At 31.5% G+C, this 23,085-nt stretch overlaps 2 protein-coding genes across 3 annotated transcripts; both read right to left on the minus strand.

Annotated features, from left to right (window-relative positions):
• Positions 1 to 10,553: 10,553 nt before the first annotated feature.
• LOC129298088 (zinc finger BED domain-containing protein RICESLEEPER 2-like) lies at positions 10,554 to 11,966 on the minus strand. Its single transcript, XM_054936506.1, has 2 exons — positions 10,730 to 11,966; positions 10,554 to 10,606 (listed from the first exon to the last, which is right to left on the minus strand). The coding sequence occupies exons 1-2, from the start codon at positions 11,964 to 11,966 to the stop codon at positions 10,554 to 10,556; spliced, it is 1,290 nt and encodes a 429-aa protein (XP_054792481.1).
• Positions 11,967 to 14,375: 2,409 nt separating this feature from the next.
• On the minus strand, positions 14,376 to 17,017 carry LOC129298089 (uncharacterized). 2 transcript variants are annotated; one of them, XM_054936508.1, is made up of 3 exons: positions 16,452 to 17,017; positions 14,870 to 16,327; positions 14,376 to 14,765 (listed from the first exon to the last, which is right to left on the minus strand). In XM_054936508.1, the coding sequence occupies exons 1-3, from the start codon at positions 16,530 to 16,532 to the stop codon at positions 14,742 to 14,744; spliced, it is 1,563 nt and encodes a 520-aa protein (XP_054792483.1). In that variant the 5' UTR covers positions 16,533 to 17,017; the 3' UTR covers positions 14,376 to 14,741. The 2 variants fall into 2 exon arrangements, with proteins under 2 accessions (XP_054792483.1, XP_054792482.1); XM_054936507.1 differs by having other exon boundaries at positions 14,870 to 16,345.
• Positions 17,018 to 23,085: the final 6,068 nt, after the last annotated feature.

The following is a 23,085-nucleotide window of genomic DNA, read 5'->3' on the forward strand; positions in this document are numbered from 1 at the left end:
AATATGAAAAAATTTCCCAGAAAAGGCATAATGCACCGTGGCACAGGGCTTCATCTACTGCGAGGACTGCACAAAGGAAAACATCCCTTTCTATGCCTTATGCCATAGTATGATTGTCCATGCAATTGCAATATGCTACTGCCATCATGATAGCACTCCGAGCCAAATTTTAGAGGGCACCATTTCACTATTGAAGTTGATTCGATCGATTTAAGTGTCACATATAGCTCTTAGAACTATCTAGCTATGACATGGTCACATGCCCAAAATCTAAGCCAAATAAAATTTGAATACCCAAACCTAAAATGGCACATTTCTTTCCAAAATCACTACCAGGGTGTCCAAACTCACATCCTAAGTGTCAATACCCATGGAACTACTATACAAACAACTTATTATGCATTCAAGCCATAATAGTAAACTCTCAGATAAATTTAGCCACCAAAACCCCCTATTTAACATAAATCCCACAAGGGGCAACTAACATACAATAATCTTTTGAATGGTGAAACAAAACATATGAATTAACACGAAATGACACTTATACTAGTATCTTGGACCTCTCACAGCCATTACAAACACAAATACAATATCCTAGGCCAAAATACTCACAGTTTACAACTAAACTCATGCAAGTGTATCATAAAACAACATATTGATTTAGGTTGGCATATGCATACAATATTCATTACAAAACCAAAATAAAGTAAAAGATTGTACAATAATTAGATAGTCCCTTTGACACTTGGAGCACCTTCCTTTCCTTTGCCCTTATCGGAGCCTTCACCTATAAAATTTAACCATGAGGTGAGTTAATGACTCAATAAATAATAGTCTAAACAAATTACTTATGTGTGAGAACAAAAAGTGCGTATGTGAAGTGGCATTAAAAACACATGATAAGGCATATATTCACACATTTGATTATAGTATGATATGCATGATCCATACACTGCCTTATTTTCCTCCTTATATCTTTCGAATGAATCTGTAGGTTGACAACTTAATAGACCAAATTTTGTGACTAGATTGACCCAAGCTTACTATTAGTAAGAGATAGCCCCAGCCAAGAGTGCCTTAGCTCATTATGGACTACAGATTAATCCTATTCATAAATACTAAGGGTGTTGATGCTCAATCTATCTCACATAGTACTAAGATTTCTCAAATAATATAAGGTTGAGCACTAGGCCTTTATGTGCTAGTGTACCATATGAATTTTCAAACAATGTCTCCAACAATATACTATGGTGAACTTCCACCCCTCTCACAATGATTATATACAAACATATACTCAATAAAGCCAAAACTAGTCATAACATATCATTTTTGCAAATTATCATTTCTACTTATAACATAGAATTTCACAAGTAATTAAACTTAAAATAGCATTTAGCTTTCAAATACTACAACATTAAAAACAACTTTTTTATTCTACTTTACATAGGGTTTCTAAACCATAAACATTCCATAATAATACTATAATAGTACAAAACAAGAGTATTAGCTTTAAAAGTATTACACAACCATCCAAATACGCAAATAGAAAGTTTAGACAATTCGTTACCTCAATCATTTTGTCACTAAAAGGGTTACCGTAGTCAAATAACAGCTCTATACACGTGTTTACTAGCACTACAATGCTTAATCAATAGTTAGTTTACAAGATTCAACTCTTAATCTCAATCCATACACTAAGTACCCTATTTTAACACAATTTCAGGTATCCATACTACTCAAAAAACCTCATTTAAACCTCAACACTTCTCCTAACACACTCCATAAATTCACTTAACACCTAAATACCATAAATAATGTCATTTCATTATCTACATTGCTTTTAATCTCCTCATTTCTACTTAGGGTTTGTTCAAACCTGACTACTAAAATTTTAAATCCATACAAAACCCATAAACCTAAGGTTATGAGACTTGATTTAACTCTTTAAGACTTTATTTAAGGTAATGGGTTCAGTCATTGTCTAAAACAACTAAAATCTCATCACATAGTACCCCAAAACTTTTAAAAATTTGAATATAGGGAGAGGGATAGATATAAGAATCTTATGAATATAGGGAGAGGGATAGATATAAGAAGCTTATTGAAAGATAAATCTTGCTGCCAATGCTTCCAAATTGATTCTAAGGTCAAGCCCTAGCAGACTACAAGCTCCCTCTATCGCTCTACTAGTGTTTATCTTTCCTTCTTATGAATTTCAATCTAATTTACAAACTGATAAGTATAGATTTTTGCACATGCGCCAAATCACATGGCATATAAATACCTAGAGACACATTTTAGGCCCTTTCTCCGTGCCATGACCAGCTAAACTCTGATTTAACCCTCTTTTAAGGCTGTCCCATGATCCGTTAGCTATATTAGCCTTCCAAAAAACATTATTAATAAAAATTCACTTAATTTATCATTATACCTTTCTAAACACCTAAAATTCTCAGAATTAAAATCTAGGATGTTATAAATATAAGTGACTCTTTTATCAGCACACATTGTTTTTTTTACTATTGTTGATGATTATAGTAAGGGGACTTGAGTGTATTTGATGAGAAATAAATTAGATGTAAGTTATTTTCTACCTTTTTTCATCAAAATGGTAGATACTTAGTATGTAAAGAAAATAAATCAGTACGTGTGGACAACGGGTCAAAGTTCAAATATAGGTTCATGACACAATTCTATAAAGATAATGGGATTCTTCTTCAAAACTTCTTATATACACGCCTCAACAAATAGGGTTGTTGAATGAAAACAATGACAATGTTGGAGGTTGCTTATACATTGCATTTTCATGCCAACTTGCCCTTAACTTTATAGGGGGAATGTATTCTCATGTTGTTGTTAATATCACATAGGATACCTTCTAAAGTGATTTAATACAAGAGTCCTTATGAGGTTATTCACAGTCATCAGCTAAAATATGAGCACATGAGTGTTTGGATACCTTGCTTGTGCTCACACGACTTACTGCAGTGATAAATTTGATGCTTGGGGGCTTGCATATGTTTTCATTGGGTACCGCAATGGGAAAAAAAGGATACAAGTTATATGACCCTCGTACAAAGGAGAGCCTTATTTAACGTGATATTGTTTTCATGGAGACGTTGATCACATATCTTCTTTCAATGTAGAACTTGAACACATGCTAATTAGCTCACTCCTTTAATTGTAGAATCTCCATTAATTTCTAATCCTATCGATCATACTAGTGAGAATGAGCCTAATGTGAATCACTCCAGAGAGATTGGTGGACCAATTAATGATTTGAATAATTCAAATAATTATTAATCCTTTAAATCTTGGCCATTACATTATTTGAATAATTCATTCAACGATTCAAATAATTTTCAATCCCTTGAATCTTAGCCAATAAATGATTTGAATGATTCAAATTTGTTTCAACCCCTTAAATTTTGATGTTCAAGTCACTCTGGCGAGATTGGCTCCCCATTATCATAGTATTAATCAATGATTCATTGCTCAACAATCTCAATTAGTTATTGAGGCTCTATAATCTCAGCCAACTCATAAAGCTCACGAGTAGATTTATTCTCACAAGAGTAAATGGATTTGCAAGACACCTAAACAACTTGAAAACTATGCCATTTACCTCCCCTTATTAGTTGCACCATCTGCGCCAGACCCATGCATCGCCCCTCATTCATGAGATATAATAAGATATCCTCTTTCTTAATTCCTCTCATATAGTCATTTCTTTTCATCCTATAAAGCTTTTCTCTCAAGCATTGTTTCTACCGATAAGTCCAAAACCTTGTTTTAGGCTCATCTCACCATTATTAGTGAGAGGCCATGAAGTAAGAGATTGCAACTCTTGAGGCCAATAAAAATGAAACTTAGAGCCTCTTTGCAATAACCTCCATCATTAACCTCACTTAATCGTAACAATTTAAATGAAGTAATTTGATTACGGACAATACCAAAAGAAGATAATATCAACCTTAGCTATTCCAACCTTTAAATATTATTTAAAATACCTTTGAATAAAATGAAATCTTAGAAATAACTCAAATTTGAAAAAAAAACGTAATTAAGGATCTTTAAAATATTTTCACAAAATATGGAAAAGAGTTTGAACATTTAAAACAAGTTAAATAGGGGTTAGAGAGTCATTTTTGCAAAGACAAACTTATCCACTATGGCTAACCACAAAATTTACCTTCCATCATAGCCCAACACCATATTTATCGTGGCCAATAAGGCCTTTCACCATAGCTAACATGTTAATATGGAAACAAATTTGACAACACCCATCCTAACTTCTTTGGTGACTAACTTTTGTCTCAAACCACTAATTAAGGCAATCCAAGTGTCCACATGAAGATATTAAATAATCTATCTAATAGCTTTGGCTTCAGTTAGATCCGGTACTAGACAGGGATTCTAGACACTTAGGGTTATAAGTACTCTTGTCATACTTATAACCATAACAACCAAGTGTCTCCCCTATAGCTAGCCATCAGCATTTTAAACTTCATCACACATTAATTACATTCATAATTAGACATGCATATACTACTCAACACACATAGATGCAAATGCATAACAATTAACTCACATCTATGAGATATAAATATTCAAGTCTTACCTCCCAGTACTTACTATTAACTAGAAGGCTACTAAAGTTAGAGGTAATTAATAATATTCTCAAATTGTGCAAATCATAACATGCACCCACATGCATCACTTAACCTAATTCAAAAGGCATATAAGAGTTCATGCCATAGTGCCTAAGTCACATTATAAGCTCATGTAAATGCAATAGACAATCTGATATTTGCAAACCCTTAACATTGGCAATAATAAGTATTCTATCACACAAACTAAATGGCTAGAGACTTTACTAATAAATTTAAGCATCTCTATTCTTCATGGCTTCCCTTTAGCCTTAGACTTGGTATTTCCTAGAAAAGTATTAAACAAATGGGAATGGGATTATATAATCTTAGTAATAAAGGCATATAAATTCAAATACATAAAAGTGTAGCTAATACAATTGCATGTAAAGCAAAGGTTCACATGTAACATTCCATTGATACTCAACATAAATCATAATGTTTTTACTCATTAATCAACTAGCATGTATTTTAATGATGACGGTTATGCATGATCAATGCATTCCATTCTTATTCATCTTCTTATATCTTTTGACTGAATTCATGAGCTACCAAAATCATACAAGAATAAGTTGTGTGATTGGATTAAGCTTTCTCTCTAATTGTGAGGGGTTACCCGACCAAGATTCCCACTCCCTATTCTTAGATCATGGATTTTCCCTTCTTGAATTATTAGGGCGTCATAGTTGACTAGCCACACTATCCCCTGTAGAAACCTGATGATACTAAGCATAATGCTTGACCCATGCCATCCTGTAAGATAATGGCAATACTAAGCACATTTGATCAATAATAATGCCAACCACTGCGAGAAAACTCGATGGAGGCCATACCATATGGATTTCCATAACGCTCTTACTCATCCAAGTGAACTCCTACCCATCCGTGATCATGCAATTTGCTCATGTTATTTAATGACACATTATAATGAGAACTTGATTAATTTATTTCGTAATCAATCACATGCTATCAAGTCAAAGATACACATTCAATACTTAACTCCATGCCATAATCATATTCTCATATTTATTATCATACCAAGCATTCACTTAGACACATAACATAACTCAATGGTGAAATACAACCAATCATAGTCACATAATTCTCAATCACACATATTGCATCTTAATCATGGAGTTCAACTAATCATAGTCACATAACTCACAACCATCGATACTAACATGATTGCATATTCATATAACCAAGATCATCTCAAGCAATTAACATTCAACTCATAATTACAAACACCAATTATCTACTAGAATTTAATTCTCAATTACCTCTACTCTTGGATTACTCTCCCAAGAGTACAATTTGATTCCCAAGAAGCTCACTAATAGTCCACGAGCACTAAGAACAGCTAATCTACAATTCATGATTAATAACAGCATTAATGACCATTAATTAGCCCCTTAATTCGATAAAGGCTTAAGATCCTAATTAGTGATATTAGCTATAAATAATTCCATTTCTAAATTTTATTTAACCTTTATTTAGCATAATGAACACTATTAGCTAATCTCATTAGCATAAACTTAATTAATTAGTATTAGGGTTAACTTTAAATTCATCATTAACCACTTTAATCATTGTCATTAGCTTAAACTAACGATTATAAATGTAAAGAACCATTATTAGACTCCATTAAAGTTATATGAACAGTTGGAACTTGCCTGGACACTTGGACAACAACTCCTAACATAAGAACAACTAGAAGAAAAGTTTAATCTCATTAACTTAATTAATCAGTGTCAAGATCATCTACAAAACCAGAATATTGAGTAAGGGCATCAACAATTAGTGAGATAGTATGGCTCACATGGCTTATGTGATAATTAAAGGTGCCACAAAACAAAGTAACACCATTATATTGTGACAACTAAGCAGCGTTACTTATAGCAATGAATCCTATTTTTCACGAGAAAACCAAACATATTGAGATAGATTGTTATTTCATATTATTTCGTAAGAGAAAGAGTGCAATTAAGTGAAGTGGAGCCATGAAAAAAAGGACAAAGAACCAATAAGCAGATATGCTTATGAAAGCACTTAGGAAAAATAGATTGAAGTATCTAGTAAGTAAGTTGGGCATTATGAATCTACATGCTCCAACTTGAGGGGGAATGTTGAAATTGATTGTAATTGAGCATTAATTGTAAATATTGCATAAACATAATTCTAGCAGTAACATTAGTTAGTATTAAATGGTATTTATTGTGTTTATTGCTTTAACGTGATTGTAGGGATGTAGATTCCTATTGTTTTGTATATACACACTTATAACTATGAGAAAGATGATTTTGCCTCACAAATTTCACAGCTAATAATGTTAAATTATAGCTACCTCTCTCTCTCTCTATATATATATATATATAAATTAAGGATATGGGGTGGGTTTTTTCTCTTCTCATTTTTATTTTCTTTCTCTTTTTGTTTATTAACATTTGGTATAGTATGCCAAACATAGATGATATGTGTTGAAGTGGAAGAAGCTGTTTTGGCAAAAGGAGAAAAAGGAGAATAACAATAAAGTCCCAAAACTAAATTTATGATAGCAAAGTCCTCAACAAATTTTTTAAAAAAATAAGTTGCAAATATTGATTTAAACAATTGCAAACAAAAATTTCAATTGCAAATTGAGAGTTATATTTAACATTAAAATTTTTTATTTGCAATTAGAACTTCTGAATTATGACTATGTAAATCAATATTTACAATTCATTTTTCAAAAAAATTTTGTCAGAGGCTTAACTGTCATAAATTTATTATTTTGGAACTTTAATGTCATACATTCTTTATATAAAAAAATAAAAGAGGATGAGAGAGGAGTGCCTTTTTGTTTTTGTAAGAAGAGGGAAAGCCTTGTTTGACTAATATTAGGGAGAATGACAATTACGTTCTAACAAAATCAATTAATTGAAATTAAATCTCAACTAATTTCAAAATGATAACTAAATTCCTTGGTCTTTCAATAATAATAAGTCTAACAATTTCAGAAATTTGTAAGTTTGGTTTCCAATTTTACAACTTTATTGTGATACATTTGTAACTTATTTTTTAAATTTTAACAAAACAAATTTTAATAGAGAACACAAATGTTTATTTTTAATGTTTAAAGGTATGCACAATATTAAGGAAGCAAGGTCTTTTGTAAATCCTCGAAGCTGTTAGATTTAATATTTTCAACATTAAAGATGAACATTTGTATTTCTTGTTAAAACTTGAAAAAAATTTCAAATACATAACAACAAAATTACAAAATTGGAAGCCAAATTTGCAAATCTCTAAAGTTGTTTGATTGAATACTTTTCAATATTAAAGATGAACACTGGTGGTCCCTACTAAAATTTGGAAAAACATGTTATAAATGCATCATAACAAAGTTGTAAAACCGAACTTGTAAATTCTGAAATATTAGACTTACTATTTCTCACATTAAAGATGAACATTTGCGTTTTTGTTAAAATTTGAAATACAAATTACAAATACATTATAATGAAATTACAGAATTTAGAGTCGAACTTACAAATCTCGATGACATACTTATTATCACTAAAAGACCAAAAAACCTTATTGACATTTTGAAATTAATTGAGACTTAATTTAAATTAATCGACCTGACTTAATCATTCTCCCTTAACATTAAGAATGTAGAGCTAGAATCCATATTGGCCCATTAACCCATGCGTAAAATCCATCTTAATTGAACTTTTTTTTTTTAATTCTCTTTGTCTCCGTGTTTTTTTCATAATTGTTAGTTTTTTAAGGACCAATTTTTTTTTTTGGCTACACTTGGTTGGGCCAACTTGTCAATAGAAGGAAGGCATCAAGCTTTTGTCCTGGAGATGAATGAGAAGAAACCACGATCCTTCACCTTTTTTATAATCATACTAAAAAATAAGACATTCTTAATTGTATCTTTAAAATGTGTTTAAAAGTTTGAGATTGCATAAAAAAGAACAATCATTAATGAAATGGAATAGAAGGGAGTGGAGTGAAATGGAATAATTTTTTTCATTGTTTGAGAGTTTTATGATAGGAAAGAATGAATTTACATTACCATTAATTAAAAGTTATTACAAAATGAATGAAACGGAATGGTTAAAAATTTTTTTCTTTCAATATTATCCATATGATTAAATTTAAAAAAATAATTATGCCCATTAAATAATTACAATATTTATGCAACAAAAAATAACAATAATAATTGAAATTAATGGTCAAACAAGATACCCAAGAATTAAAAATAAAAGAGCAAGCATGTAATAGAGCTTTTTAAGCAAATATTCCTATTGCACAAGATGAAAACACATCAAAGTTGTAATGTTGAAATGTGAGAGAGAGAGAGAGAGATATATATATATATATATATATATGGTGGGAGATAAGGTTATGCATTATGCTTGAATCCTTGATTAACCCGGCCCTGCCTGAGGCATTTAGGCACATGGAGTTAGGCATTGGCAAGGGTCAAACCTTGTTTTGTCTGAGTATGTGCGGATTTTTTTATTTTTTAAATTTTTTGGAAATAATATTTATCTTATAGAATTATTGTTTATTGAATGTTATCATGAATTATGTTATTTTTATTATCTTTTAGACATTTTTTATCATTAAAATTTTTTAAATCTCTTTAAAAATTTAAAATTTATTTTTTAAAAAATATTTTTGATTCTAATATTAGTTTTATGAAGAATATGTTTTAAATAATAATAATAATATTTTTTAAGGAAAATATATTTTTAAAAAAATACTTGTAAAAATATTTTTTCATCAATTAGGCCAGCCTGGTATCCAACTGCACATTGGGCTAGGCACTGAGTAGGGGTCATGCCTAGCCCGATCTTGCCAATGTACAACCCTAACAGAAGGCAAGAGAGATGGTTGAAAAATGAAAATAATAGAAGAGATTTTTTAATTAAGATAAGAGGTTGGGTAATTTTGTAAATGAAAATAATAGTAGGGCTTTAGAGACCTTTTTATGCCATTCCATTATTCTTTAAAAAAAACTCATAAATAACTTAGATCTTTTAGCCATCCCACTCCACTCCATTCTCCCTTAAAAAAATCTATCAAACATAGTGTTAAGACCAACTTAAAAATAAATTATAGCGATCAAAGTAAAGTTGCTACATATTTAATTCCTCTGTAGAAATTGAGTTAGCTGATAATCATACTAACAAATAATCTCTCAAACAGAGTATATACTGATTCATAGGGCTGCACAAATACTGGACTGGACCGGGTTGGATGCCAACCCGAAGTCTAGTCTGAATGGAGACCGGGCTAGAATTTTCAGTCCAAGGACTGGTCCAGTCTTGTTGGACCCGGGACCTGGACCGGGTTGGACTTGGTCCACCGGGTTACTGGACCAGTCTGGTTTCTTGAATCCAACTCTCTCAAAAAAAAAAGCCCTTATATCCCCTTCCCTATAATCACTTGCATTAATATCATAGGCTTTTTTTTATATCCCCTTTCTTTTTTTATATTGTTTAATATTTTTGCTGTCTACGTATGGCATGAAAACACAATAGAACATATATGCTTTGCATATGTTTCTTTTTTCCAAGTCTTGAGCTAAAGAGGAATGAGAGCATGCATGAGAGTGACGCAAATACATAAACTCATTAATATATTCATATTCAGAATATATACATCTCACTATAGTCTACTTAGTCAACAATTCAACATTTCATTGTCAAGCTCTATAGTCTATCCAAAAAAATGACTATCCACATATTCTAGCCAACCACATGATATAGCTAGCTAGCCAAAAAAATAAGCATTAGCCTATCAAACTATCATCATGCTTCTTCACATAACAAAAAGTTAGTGAGATGTGCCTAAAATATATCCAAAATATCTGAAAGTTTAAAAGTTAACAAACATAAGCGCCATACAACATCAAATGATGCTCACACAACCATCCTCTCCAACATCAGTAACACTGGAAAGATCTGAAAAAATATATAAAATATAAATAGTCAATAGCATTACATCACAAATAAAAAAAATACAACTGAAACATATAATAATTCATATAAAATATAAATAGTCAATATCATCATTGCAACACATACCAGTCTTCACCACACCCTCGGTTTCTTGAAAATTATCAAATTCTTGAAGCATGGATGCAAATTCAGAGATGGATTGTCCAGGAAGCAGCCAATTTTGAGCACATATAAGTGCTTCAGTCATCTTTGGTGATAATGAACTCCTATAAGAGTCCACTACACGTCCTCCTGTGCTGAAGGCTGATTCAGAGGCCACTGTAGACACTGGAACAGCCAAGACATCACGTGCCATCATAGAAAGAACCTTGTATTTGCTAGAATTGGCTCTCCACCATGCTAATATATCAAAATCATCATCAACAGGGGTATCATCAGCAGAATTAGATGAAAGATATTTATCTAATTCTGATTGTGGGTCTAATGAGGTTTTTTCTTTTTGAGATGCTAACCACCTGCGACCTGGATCTATACCCCCTTGGCCTTCAAGCATTGAACATGTTGATGATCCTGGAAGTGTAGAAGAAGAAGCATTGCTTGGGGTACTAGTCCCTAGTCCTTTAGAATACTCATCAAACATACGGTACAAGACATCTTTGATCTTAATTTTCATGGCCATGCAAACTTCAAGATCAAGAAAAAGCTGCTCAAATATATGATTCACATAAGCAAGCTTGTACCGAGGATCCAAAATCACTGCTACAATGAGTAAAGGATTCATATTTTCTGTTTGACCCCAATATTTTTCATACTTGCTTCTCATACTTAGGGACATTTCCATAAGCAAAGGATCAACATTCACAATGTTCTCTTCCAACAACTCATGAATAAGAGCAATTTGATGGAAACAAGTGTTAGAAGTAACATTTAGTGAACTTGAAAACATCAAAGTTATGTCATAGAATACCTTCAAAAATTTGAGAAAGACACGTGCCTTGTTCCAATCACTAGCTTTAGGAGGGCCTTCACGCTTAGTGCCTCCAATGAATTGCCCCATATAATCTTCATCTTCATCTTCTAGGCGTTCAAAAGCCTTTTGAAACTTCAAAGCGGATTCCAACATCAAGTAAGTTGAATTCCACCGAGTATTGACATCAAGGCAAACAAGGCTAGTAGTGTCCAATTTCTCCAACTCAGCAACACTTTTAAACTTTTGGAGACGAGCAGGAGAAGAACGAACATATTTAATTGCATTGCGAATTGCATCAAAGCTGTTCTTCAACTCCTTCAACCCATCATTAACCACCAAGTTAAGAATATGTGCACAACATCTCAATTGAAGGTAATCACCCCCACAAACCATGCCCTTCCAATTCCTAAGCCTTCTTTTCAAATAAGACAAAGCCGTGTCATTAGACATGCATTATCCATTGTTATGGTAAACACCCTCTCAATTCCCCATTCTAATAGACACTTCTCAATTGTCTTTCCAATTGTGTCACCCCTATGATTCTCAATCATGCAGAAATTTAATATCCTCTTGTGCAACTTCCACTCAGGATCAATGAAATGACAAGTAAGGCATAAGTAATTGAAATTTTGAGTAGATGTCCAGCAATCAGTTGTCAAGCAAACACGATTTGCAGACTTCTTCAACACTTGCTTCAATATCTTGATTTCTCCAAGGTATAGTTGCCAACAATCTCTAGCAACTGTTGTTCGCGAAGGGATTCGAAATCTTGGTTCTAGCTCTCTCACAAAATTTCTAAACCCATACTTCTCAACTATCCTGAATGGCATCTCATCACAAATAATAAATTCAGCCAATGCCCTTCTACATCGTTTTTGGTTGAAAACATGAGAGACTAAGCCCCCTCCTTGTCCACTTAGCGTCACGTAGTTCAACATTGATTGCTTTGGTATTGTGGTAGCCTTATGTGGGTTTTTAGGACATTTTGGAAAGTGCCTTTTCAATGATGTTGTCCCATGCTTGTTTGGGTCACAAGCATAAGTTGCATGACAGTATTTGCAAGAAGCTCTAACCTCTCCATTTGTTTCTTCCAAAGGTAACTTTACAAAATGCTCCCAAACTTGTGATTGTTTACTCTTTTTTGCAGGCTCTTTTCTCTTTCTGCTCACATTCTCTGGACCACAATCTTGTGCAAGGTTAGAGGCAGGATCAATAGCTACAAGAGGAGGAGTTGGTGGAGTTGGTCCAATAAGAGGTGGCATTTCATTTTGACTAGAATCAATTAATTGTGATGGCAAGGGTTGGTCAATACTAGCAGATGCAGAAGTTTCGTCCACCATGTTTCTAATATGAAAAACAAGACACAATGTTAACTTATAAAATCACAAACACAAGTATAGAGTCAGACTTTTCTCAAAGAAGTATGACATATACAGAGGCACAGAGCCACTTCTCTGTCATGATCACCAACAAACCAAATCCAACAATTAATATTATAAGCACAGGTAATCTAATTGTTGTAGAAATTTATCCTTAAAATACTGATATAAGGTTCAAATATCAGAATAGCAACCTCACCAAAAATAGAATAAATATCAGATTATATCAACCAAAAATAAGGAATGATCCTCCAAAACCGAAGCCATCTATAGCAAGTTAGCAACAAAAGATCAGTCATCAGTCTATAGCAGCAATAGAAGCGTCTCTCGCCAAAAGGGTAGAAATGTGAACCTTTGAAAATGGCAACAATAGTACATCTCTCACCGTAGCAGCCTCAACGAAAAGCAAACAAAACCAGAAAGAGAGAAGTAACAGAACAGAAGCATGCGAAAATGGAACAGAAATTGTCGAAGAAGCCAGAAACAAAGCAAGAAAAACCAGAAACCAAGCAAGAAAAACCAGAATGCAAAAACAGAGCAACGGAAAAACCATAAAATAGAGCGAGCAAAACTAGAAGAAAAACCATAAAATACGAATACCTTTCAGCTGCGATGCTGTCGCTGGAGAAGAAGGAGGAAAATGCACGATGAATCGAAAGGCTGAGTGAAGTAGTCAAGCGATCGTGATGTTCTTCTTCATCGGCATGCTTGAGGAAAAACAGAGCAACGGCCGACCAAGGAAAGGCAGAGAGATGAGTGAAACCAGAGAGTTACAGCTAGGGCAACGGGAGAAATGACAAATGAGGTACTGAGCTCAGAGCCTCGGACAGATACTCAGACTTCACGGACCGAATCCGAGGCATGCGTGTGAGGAACTGTAACTGAGGGCGGCGTGAGACGTGAAGGTGAGGCTCAGAGTCAGCGAGTCAGTCTGTCAGCGTGAGATTTTTTCATTTTTTGTGTGTAAATAATATAATTATTTAATATTTAATATTAAAAAAATAACCTGGACCGGGCCAGACTAATTGGTCCAAAAGATCAGTCTCTAGTCTGGTCTAACCCGTATGTGTAGTCTGACCCGTTTAGTCCAGTCTTTTATTCGGGTTGATTTTTTTAAGACCGGGTCAGACCGGGTTGCACCGGGTCAAACCAAACAGACCGGGTTTTAAATTTTTTTGCACAGCCCTACTGATTCATGACCCTTGTTTTTCACAGCTTCTTGATTAATATATATATATATATATATATAGCCCCTAATGATCTGTATAAACAGGGTGATACATTCAGGACTTTCAGAAAGCAAACAATTTTCCATGAAAAGCCTAAAAAGGATCTGAAGAATAAAAGAAGCAGCATATAAATTTTGATGAGTTTAGCATTGGCTTCTCATGAAACAGTAACTTATCTGCTCTCACTTCCACTATGAGGTTGGAAAATCGCCACAACATTTTATTCTCTCTCATGGCATGACAATACAGTATCAGGAAGCTCCTCACTCTGCTAATTCAAGTATACATCAAAACTCAATCTGAGATAAAATAAAAAAATAAAAATAAAGAAAGAAACAAACAAACAAAAGAAAAAAAGAACATTCTTAACTCTACTGGAGCTTCAAGTCACTGTAGTATCAGTGCCTAATGTACAAGATGAAGTTACAACAGGATATAGACATTTCAAAAACTATCTTCAAAATCAATGAATCTACTCTATGGCCTCAAATCCACACGTCTTAAAACTATCAGATACCTTCACGCACTTCTACCAAATGATGCATTGACCAGTCACCTAATCAAATCCAGAAGTACAGCATTGCCTGTTCATAGATATTTTTTGATCATCATATTAATCAGAACAGATCAATTACAAACAAAGGCAACAACACCAGAGAATATGTATGTGTATGTGTTTGTGTCTTACCTCTTGAAGAGGATTCAAAAGCCCATCATCCTTAGGTGGAGATTTTCTTGCTTCTGAACTTACAATCTCTTCCCTCATTGATATGACCTGGCTGAGTATTTCCTTCAAGAGCGTAAGCTGCTCTTCACCATCCCCTTCATGTGTAATCTCTTGCCTTGAGCTCATCACTCTCTCCCTCTCCTTCTCAAGCCTCTCGATTCTCTTCGAAAGAAGGTGAAACTCGGCTTCCCCGTTGCATTCCACACTCGTTCCTTCCATTTTCTGGCCAAACATACAAGTGATCTTATTATTATTATTATTACTACCACCACTATTTGGACTGTGTGCTTTTGTTTCCATGTTTGTGCTCAGAATTCTCATTAGCTTTCCTGAATCATATCTAGAGAGTGCTTCAGACTTTTCCTCTGGCACTTCTGGGTCTGGTTTTGTTAATCTGTTATCTAAATCTGATCTCAACCTCTCAAGTCTATTTTTCCCATGTTTATTGACTCCATCATTCTCCCCACCACCAGGTTGTGGAACTTCAAACACATCATGAACATTTACTGAGCAAGAAGGATCTAGAATTACTTCCCTATTTTGCTGCTTAACTTCATGATGAACTTGATCTGAACTAATACTAGAGATTGTCTTATTCCTTGTTCTTGGAAATAATGAACATGATCTGTGTCTCCTAATTCTCAGGTTCGGAACCTTGTCTCCTTCTCTTTCCTTACAATCTGATATCTCTTTCACCTTCTCATCTAACTTTATAATCTGTTGCCAGTATGAATCAAGGGTTTCATGTGTAGATTCTACCGAGTTGTTGGCGAAAAACGTGCTTTGTTGAAAAGCTTTTTTCTCAGTTTTCTCTTCCTCTATTGTTTGAATCATATCTGTATGATGATGTGGACTTGGTGATCTTTCTCTCTTCTTTGCAGCTCTCAAGCTGTTCTTATTAACAGGTAACGGAGGCAATGAATGGAGTCTTCTGACAGATCCATTTTCTGAGTTCGAACGAAGATGTTCATCAGTTCTTTGAAGCAACTGAGTATTATTATTACTACTATTGTTCTCTTGAAGCTCAAAGTCATTGAGATTAGGATCACATCCAAGGTCATGAAGCTTTCTCTTACAAGCCTGAACTTGATTCTCCAGAGAAGAAATCTCCATGTCTTTCTGAAACATAAGCTCTTCGAAGATCTCAAGAGTTGTCTCTGCATGTTCCAGCTTCTCCTCCGCCATTCTCTCATACTGTCGAGCCTCCATCTTCACTGCTGCTTTCTCTCCTTGCAGACGCAGAATCATGTCAAGAGCTTCACTCGCTGCTGTTGCAGAAGCTTCTCTTTCCTCATCCAACTCTGCATATAGCTTCTGCAGAAGTTGTTGCTGAGCGCGAAGCGTCTCCTTCATCGCTATAATATCACTTTCCACCATTGTTCCACTGCTCAAGCTAGCAGCTTCTGCCATTCTCAGAATCTCACCAGCAGAAGCAATCTCTTATTTATATAGCAATTTTGTTTCAGCAATCAATATTGAACAAAATCTACATCTGATACGATCAAAGAAGGAACAAGAGAGGTATGTATATCATTGAACGTACCTGCAGGGGAATCAAATTGTTCATGGAAATTACAGAGTACAGCTTAGGGCAGAGAAGAGAAGGAGAAGGTGATCTATCCATCTGATGATCGCAAACGAGTACGACGGATTCATTAGGAAATAACAGAGCTTCTGGTTCAAGGAAAGGCAAAGCCTCTAGTGGTACGAATCGAATTGGAGAAGCAAAAGGAAAGGAAAGTGGAGATTGGTCCGAAAGAAAGGACGAGAAAAAGCGGAAGAAAATGATGGATTTAAGAAACAGCACAGGCTCATGCAATAGAAAAAGAAGGAATTGGAGAACCAAATTATAGCTTCCGGATTAGCATGTATTCATCAAAAGAGACAAATAAGGAAAGCCCCAGGGGAGAAAAATACAGAAAAAACAACGAAGGGCCAGAGTTCACTAAGAAATTAATTTTCATGGCGACGAAAGGAAAGGAGATTAAAAAGATCAAAACTTGAATAATGAATTTTGGTGGGGTTTTCGTTTTCTACAGAACGAAACCCAGACAAGATGATGATGATGATGCATAAACAACGTTGATGAGAAAGTGTGTTGTATTTTTAGGATTCTTTTAGGATTTGCATTTTCTCAGCGGTGAATAATGATTTCCATGTAGGGCCCTTGTCATCTTTCCTTCTCCCTCAAGTGCTCCGAGCCCCTGCTTTTTTGTTCATGTTTTTTCTTGCCTTCTTTATTTTTGTTTATTATTTTTTTTTGTAATTAAATTTTTAGTTTTTAAAAGACCGTTGGTTGGTAGTGGCGTCGTTTCCAACGGCTATAACAAGCTATGATCACGTCACGACCACCGACCACATCTAGAAAAGAAGCTCAAGACTCTTGGAGTCAACCTCCGGCTCCATACATACGAAGAACCCTCCTCTACAAGATACACGCCGTAACATTGAGAAATTGATTTTAAGCCCAATTCTTCTTTAGCTTTCGAGACTTTTTGTTTGTTTGTTTGTTTTTGGGATGAAAATGATACCAAAATTAGAAAAGACTGCAACCTAATCAATGTTTTCACAGAGTCTCTTTATCATCCACTACTTTTGAACAAAAACGTAGAGGTTGATTAAAGATAACAAAATAAATTGAATTGGCATTGGTCTCTCCACACATAAAATTCAAACTAATATTCTAATCTTTATACAGTAAGGATCTAGCTTGATTGATGACATCTTTAAAAGGATGATGAGAGTGTAATTAAATTAATTGTCTCAACACAGTCTATAAAAATTTAGTGTGTTTTTTATTTTTAACTTGTCAAAAATTTTTTAATTAAAAGTTCATTTGGTAAAAGTTAATTTAACAAAAGTTAGTTATTATAATAAATTTATATTTAAATAATTTTTTTTAAAAGTTAGTTTAATAAATTAAAAGTTGTTTGAATTACGGTAATGATTGAGTAAAAATAAAGAATAAGAATTAGTTGATGACAAAATTATGCAAAGTACTTTCAAAAAACTATCCAAAGTTAAGTTTAAAGAATGAATTTTTGGAGCTTTTTGGATGTAGTTTTTAAATAGACTTTAAAAACAATTTAAAGAAACCAAACAAAATTTTTATTCTTGAATCTTCAAAAGTCTCTTTTGAATGTAAAAAGTAAGTAAACCAAATATGTCCTTAGACACTGGAGATTGTTATCCCAACATAATTGAAGGTTATAATAATACCAAACATTTATTTTATTTTTTTGAATACAAGGCTACAGAAAATCTGTATAAAGAGATTCAAGTCAAGTCACGTATAAAATCATAAGGTTAATACAATCAAGTAAACATTTATTCAATAACAAGAGGATATTACCAATGTAAGCATTAAATTGTAATATACTATACATACAAATAGTTTCTAAAAACCATAGTAGTTACATGACATGCACTTGGTTTTTCTCCCTTGCAGATTCTCCCCAGCACACCTTTATTGTAAATCTATAAACTGTTTAGATTGCTTAATGATATAGATTAAATTGTTTGTTTAAAAAACTATCAAATTTAAATCATTAAATCCAACTTGACAGTTTATATATTAAGACTTACATAAATGCTATACATTACCAAATAAGTATCTTGAAATGTTCAAATTATATATACTTAAGTCCCAAAGTCTTTTACCCCTCTATTGGGTGGAAGGGAATAGAGGGGAGGGGATATTTTAATAGATTTGATTTTTTAAAAACATGAATAAATGGGGTTGTAAATTGAACTCATTAGAATCTTCTCTCCCCATCAAACCAAACTAACCATTAGGATAAACAAGATAGGCTACCAAGTTATCAAAAATTCCCTAGGATAGCATTTAGATTAATGAATTTGAATTTAAATTTTAGGTTTAAAATTTTATATTTAAAATTAATGTATATTTAAGATTTTTTTTGTTAGGATAGTAGAAAAAATTTCAAAGACAGGAAGAAAGAAAGAAATGAGGTTTGAAATAAAAACAAAAGATCAGTGATGACAATCTTATATCTATTTTTCAATTCATGAAAGATAAAAAATGAGAGATAAGAGAAAGGTGAGTGATAGAAACACCTATGATGAAAACAAAATAAATAGGAGCATTAAAGTGACTAAAATTTTCAAATAAGTAGGCTACAAGGAGAATTTGAAATTGTAAATAATTATATAATAAGAAATGGATTAATCTAAATCCATAGATTTTATATTTCCAAATAGGGAATTTAGCTTAAATTCAATTTTTCATTAATCCAAATACAAAATAATATAAAATTAAAAATAAATATCCTCCTCTATTGGGAAATCCAATGAAGGATTTTTTTTTTTAAAAAAAATTAACTACTCTTTTGAATCTAATTCTCAAATCCTTAGTAGCAAGAAATTATTACATAGACCTAATGTATTTTGTCATTTATAGACTATTCAATAAAAATATGACATGTCATATAATTATATATAAATTAATTCTACTATTGTCTATTGATGATGATAGAGAGGAGGCAAGACAAGAAATTAAATAAATATACTATTCCAAAAATAAAATTGTTAGAGATAATAACATATAATATTTTATTTAATTAAAATGGTGCAATTTTATTAAATAGTTTACAAATAACATAGTTCATCGGGTCTATGTAATAATTTGTTACTCCTCTTGTTTTTAAAACTGTGAGCCCGTTCATTTCAAGAACTTGATTATTCTTAATTCCTCTTGTTATAATTACGATTTCTTTGGCTCTTTTATGAGTTATAATCATATCATTATTTGCTTTGTGTGTTTAACTATTTCCTTATTTATTATGTAATTAGTATTTTGAGTTTAACTAATCATCACAAGATAAAAACTATTTAGAACTGACAATAAAAATACATCAAGTATAATTTCTTTTAAATATAATTTAATTTTGAATGCCATTTATACTAGTTTACAAAACAATGCATCGGGAAAATGTTGTTTTTGTTCTTATTATAACTACATGGAAGTGTATAAACTTAATTAATGATACAATTGATTTGAAATTTTTAAAGTACAGAGATGCTAAAGATGTATTTGTTGTCCTCATATGCTCAAATATTTGAGATAATTAAGTGACATGAATGAAAACAAAACATACTATGTTTTGAATCTCATGATTTACCAGCCAATTTCCTTAGAAATTTGACATTTACTTTTAGAGTTAAAGGATAAAAATATTCATAAAATATTTTACAAGGAGCTATAGTTATTCTAAATTACATTATAGTACAATTACGTCCATAAGCCGTTAGTGCAAAATTTCTCAATACATAATAAAAATCAAATGTCTGTTAAGTAAAGGTTGTGGGTCTTGTAAGTTATGACAAATAAATAAATTATAATAATAATAACATATGAATTTTAAATCTAAAATTAAATTGATATTCATCAATCCAAACATTATCTTTAAAGAATTCACTATCATTTTACTAACTTGTATAAAACTTTGTTAGATGAACGAGTACCTAACAAGTAATAAGAAGTTTCTGGCAAAAAAAAAAAAACTAGTAATATGAAGTACAATTTTTCACACTTTAAGAATTTACATTTACAAGTATACCGCTTGAGGTGGAAAATAGGAGATGGTACAATTCAATTGCTTGGGGCATATTATCAATAACAATGATTTAAATTGATCTTCAGAATATTTTTTGATAAAATATTAAACCAGAAACCAAGTCAAATTTGAGGTTGAGGGTTCACATTAATTTGCAGGGAAACTTAATGGTAGTGGAAAGAAGCTAGGCCGCTCATTCAGGATAAGGATAAGGATAAGAACTTTATTAAATAAAGGCTTTGATTACTTTAATTAATAACTGCCTCCGATTTTTATTACTCCTTTTATTTTATTTATCAAGCAAAAAGAGAATTTTTTTATTATATTTATAAATCACATTAATAAATTTTTTTATCCTTGATTAAATGTTAAAAAAAATATATTGTTAAAATATATATTTAATAGAGATAAAATTTATAATTTATTAAATTTTTAAATGAAGTTAAAAAGTCTTAAAATTTTTCTTGATTCTTCCCGTGAACATGTTAAATGTTACCTATAAATATGACATAGGAGTATACTGTAATATGTCTCATATTTTTAAATAAAATTATAAATTTCAAGAAATATTTATCAATTTTTTAAATTGCCAATCATAAAGTAAATTTTATTTTCAAAAGACAAATTTGTTTCATTAATTATAGAAATGATTTAATTCAATTTTTTTTATTCTAGACATAGTTATTATATTTAAAAGGAGCTTTTTAAATCTGAGCTCTATTTAAAAGTGGAGTAACATATTAATATTTGCTCTCTCAACTCTTTATTATAAATTACTTTCAACTATCTCAATGGATAAGGAAGTTAGTTTATTAAGTCTATCTTAAAATAAAACGGGTGTTCCAACTTTGCCTTCCAACTTGCCTCAATTAAATAGGAAAAACTAGCACATTTAAATGGTCATATAAAAGTACTAAATTAAAATTAAATTATAATACATTTTAGTAATTTGCAACACGGTAAATAGAAAAATTTTACTTAATAATCCTTCATGTAACTTATATTAAAGGTTAAAAATTCTTTTAAAAGACACGTTTAAAATAGGTGGTTGGATGAAGTATTTAATATATTAATATAATAATTTTTTTATTTTATTGCTTGGTTTCCTAAAAAATTTAGAGTATTATTACTAGCTATTTACACCAATCTAAATTTTATTATGTGAGATCATTATTACTTATAATGGCTTCACAAATATCTCAAAATGTGTTTGATATTTTTATTTAATGCAAGTATATATTTCAAAATTCAAGCACAAGATTTTAAGAACTAAGATAAATTGATTCATGATAAAATCCAACCAAGTCGCTATTTGATTATATTAATATATTAATAACCCAAGCCAAATTCGTCAAGGGATCTTTGACAGTTTGCCAGTAGAGATAGGGACAGATTTGATGGAGTGGGACCTTTTGACATTTATTAATTATTTCCACAGGGTGTAAAGTCTTTATTGAGAACGTTCCAAATTCAATTAATGATTTTTTTTTTTAAAAAAGTCTAATATATACGTATTATATTAAATAGTAAAGTAATGAACATGCATGCAACTTTATTTGACTAATCATTTCAAATCGGACCCCTCTGTTACAAAGATATTAATATTTTTAAAAAAATCATTCATTTAACATTAACCCCTAATTCATTTTTTTTCTATCCCCATTAAATTATGACTAGTATTTTAATGTATCATTACTTTTTTATTATAAAACATTTTATATTTTGAAAAAAATATGAAACCAGTTACAAAAAAAAAACTTTATAAAACACTCTTTATCTATTAAAATACCCTCTAATATTTTTTTTTTACACCATCAAATACTATCTCATTCTTATTGTAAGAATTTTATAGCTGAATCATGTAAATAGTGATGATAAGTTAAAATTAATTAATAAGATAAATGAACAAGCTAAACCTCTAAATTGTAAGTTAAGGAGCATCATAGATCTTAAACTTATTTATTATACAAATGATTTGTTTAATTTTTTAAAAACAATGCAATCTAACTCTTGCCATTTACAATAGTTAACTTCGATAATTAGATGGTCAAAAAATTACAAAAAATGACTTAACAAACTTTTGGTCTTTTTGGTAATTTTTTTTATCATTGTCTGTAATTTTTGAGTCTTTTATTATAATTTTTTGTATTTTTATAATTTTTGAAATTATTTTTGTTATTTTTTGGTTAATTAATTTTTTTCAATCATATTACATAATTTTTTTAAAATTGAAAGAATAATTTATATAATAAATGAGTTTACTATTTATATTATCATTTGATCTAAAGTTTAAAAATAATGTACTCATTTATTCTATTTAATAACTATAATTTATTTAAAATCGTGTTTTCAAAACTATTATTCAATTTAGTTAATAACCTTACAAGTACAATGTGTCAAATTGATATACCATTCCTTTTGCTTTTTTTTTTTTTTCCATGCATTAAGGTAACGATTGATTGGCCCAAACGAGGAAAAGAAACGATTGATTTAATTAGTGTATACTGGATTTTTTTTTGAGAAAATGACAGAAAAATACTTTTAAAATATGTAAATTATAATTAGGCACAAAAAAAATGTAGTAATGATTATTTTCTAGGT

The sequence above is a fragment of the Prosopis cineraria genome, unplaced genomic scaffold, assembly GCF_029017545.1.
Source record: "Prosopis cineraria cultivar Desert tree isolate PC_DT_omini unplaced genomic scaffold, ASM2901754v1 PC705, whole genome shotgun sequence".
In the NCBI taxonomy this organism is placed as follows: Eukaryota; Viridiplantae; Streptophyta; class Magnoliopsida; order Fabales; family Fabaceae; genus Prosopis; species Prosopis cineraria.

Coding starts and splice junctions, on each gene's coding strand:
- LOC129298088 (XM_054936506.1), bottom strand. CDS start 11,966: ATGGTTTGTGGGGGTGATTACCTTCAATTGAGATGTTGTGCACATATT. Junction 10,607..10,729: donor CGAGGGTGTGGTGAAGACTG/GTATGTGTTGCA, acceptor ATATTTTTTCAG/ATCTTTCCAGTGTTACTGAT.
- LOC129298089 (XM_054936507.1), bottom strand. CDS start 16,532: ATGGATAGATCACCTTCTCCTTCTCTTCTCTGCCCTAAGCTGTACTCT. Junction 16,346..16,451: donor ACAATTTGATTCCCCTGCAG/GTACGTTCAATG, acceptor TATAAATAAGAG/ATTGCTTCTGCTGGTGAGAT. Junction 14,766..14,869: donor TTTTGAATCCTCTTCAAGAG/GTAAGACACAAA, acceptor ATCTATGAACAG/GCAATGCTGTACTTCTGGAT.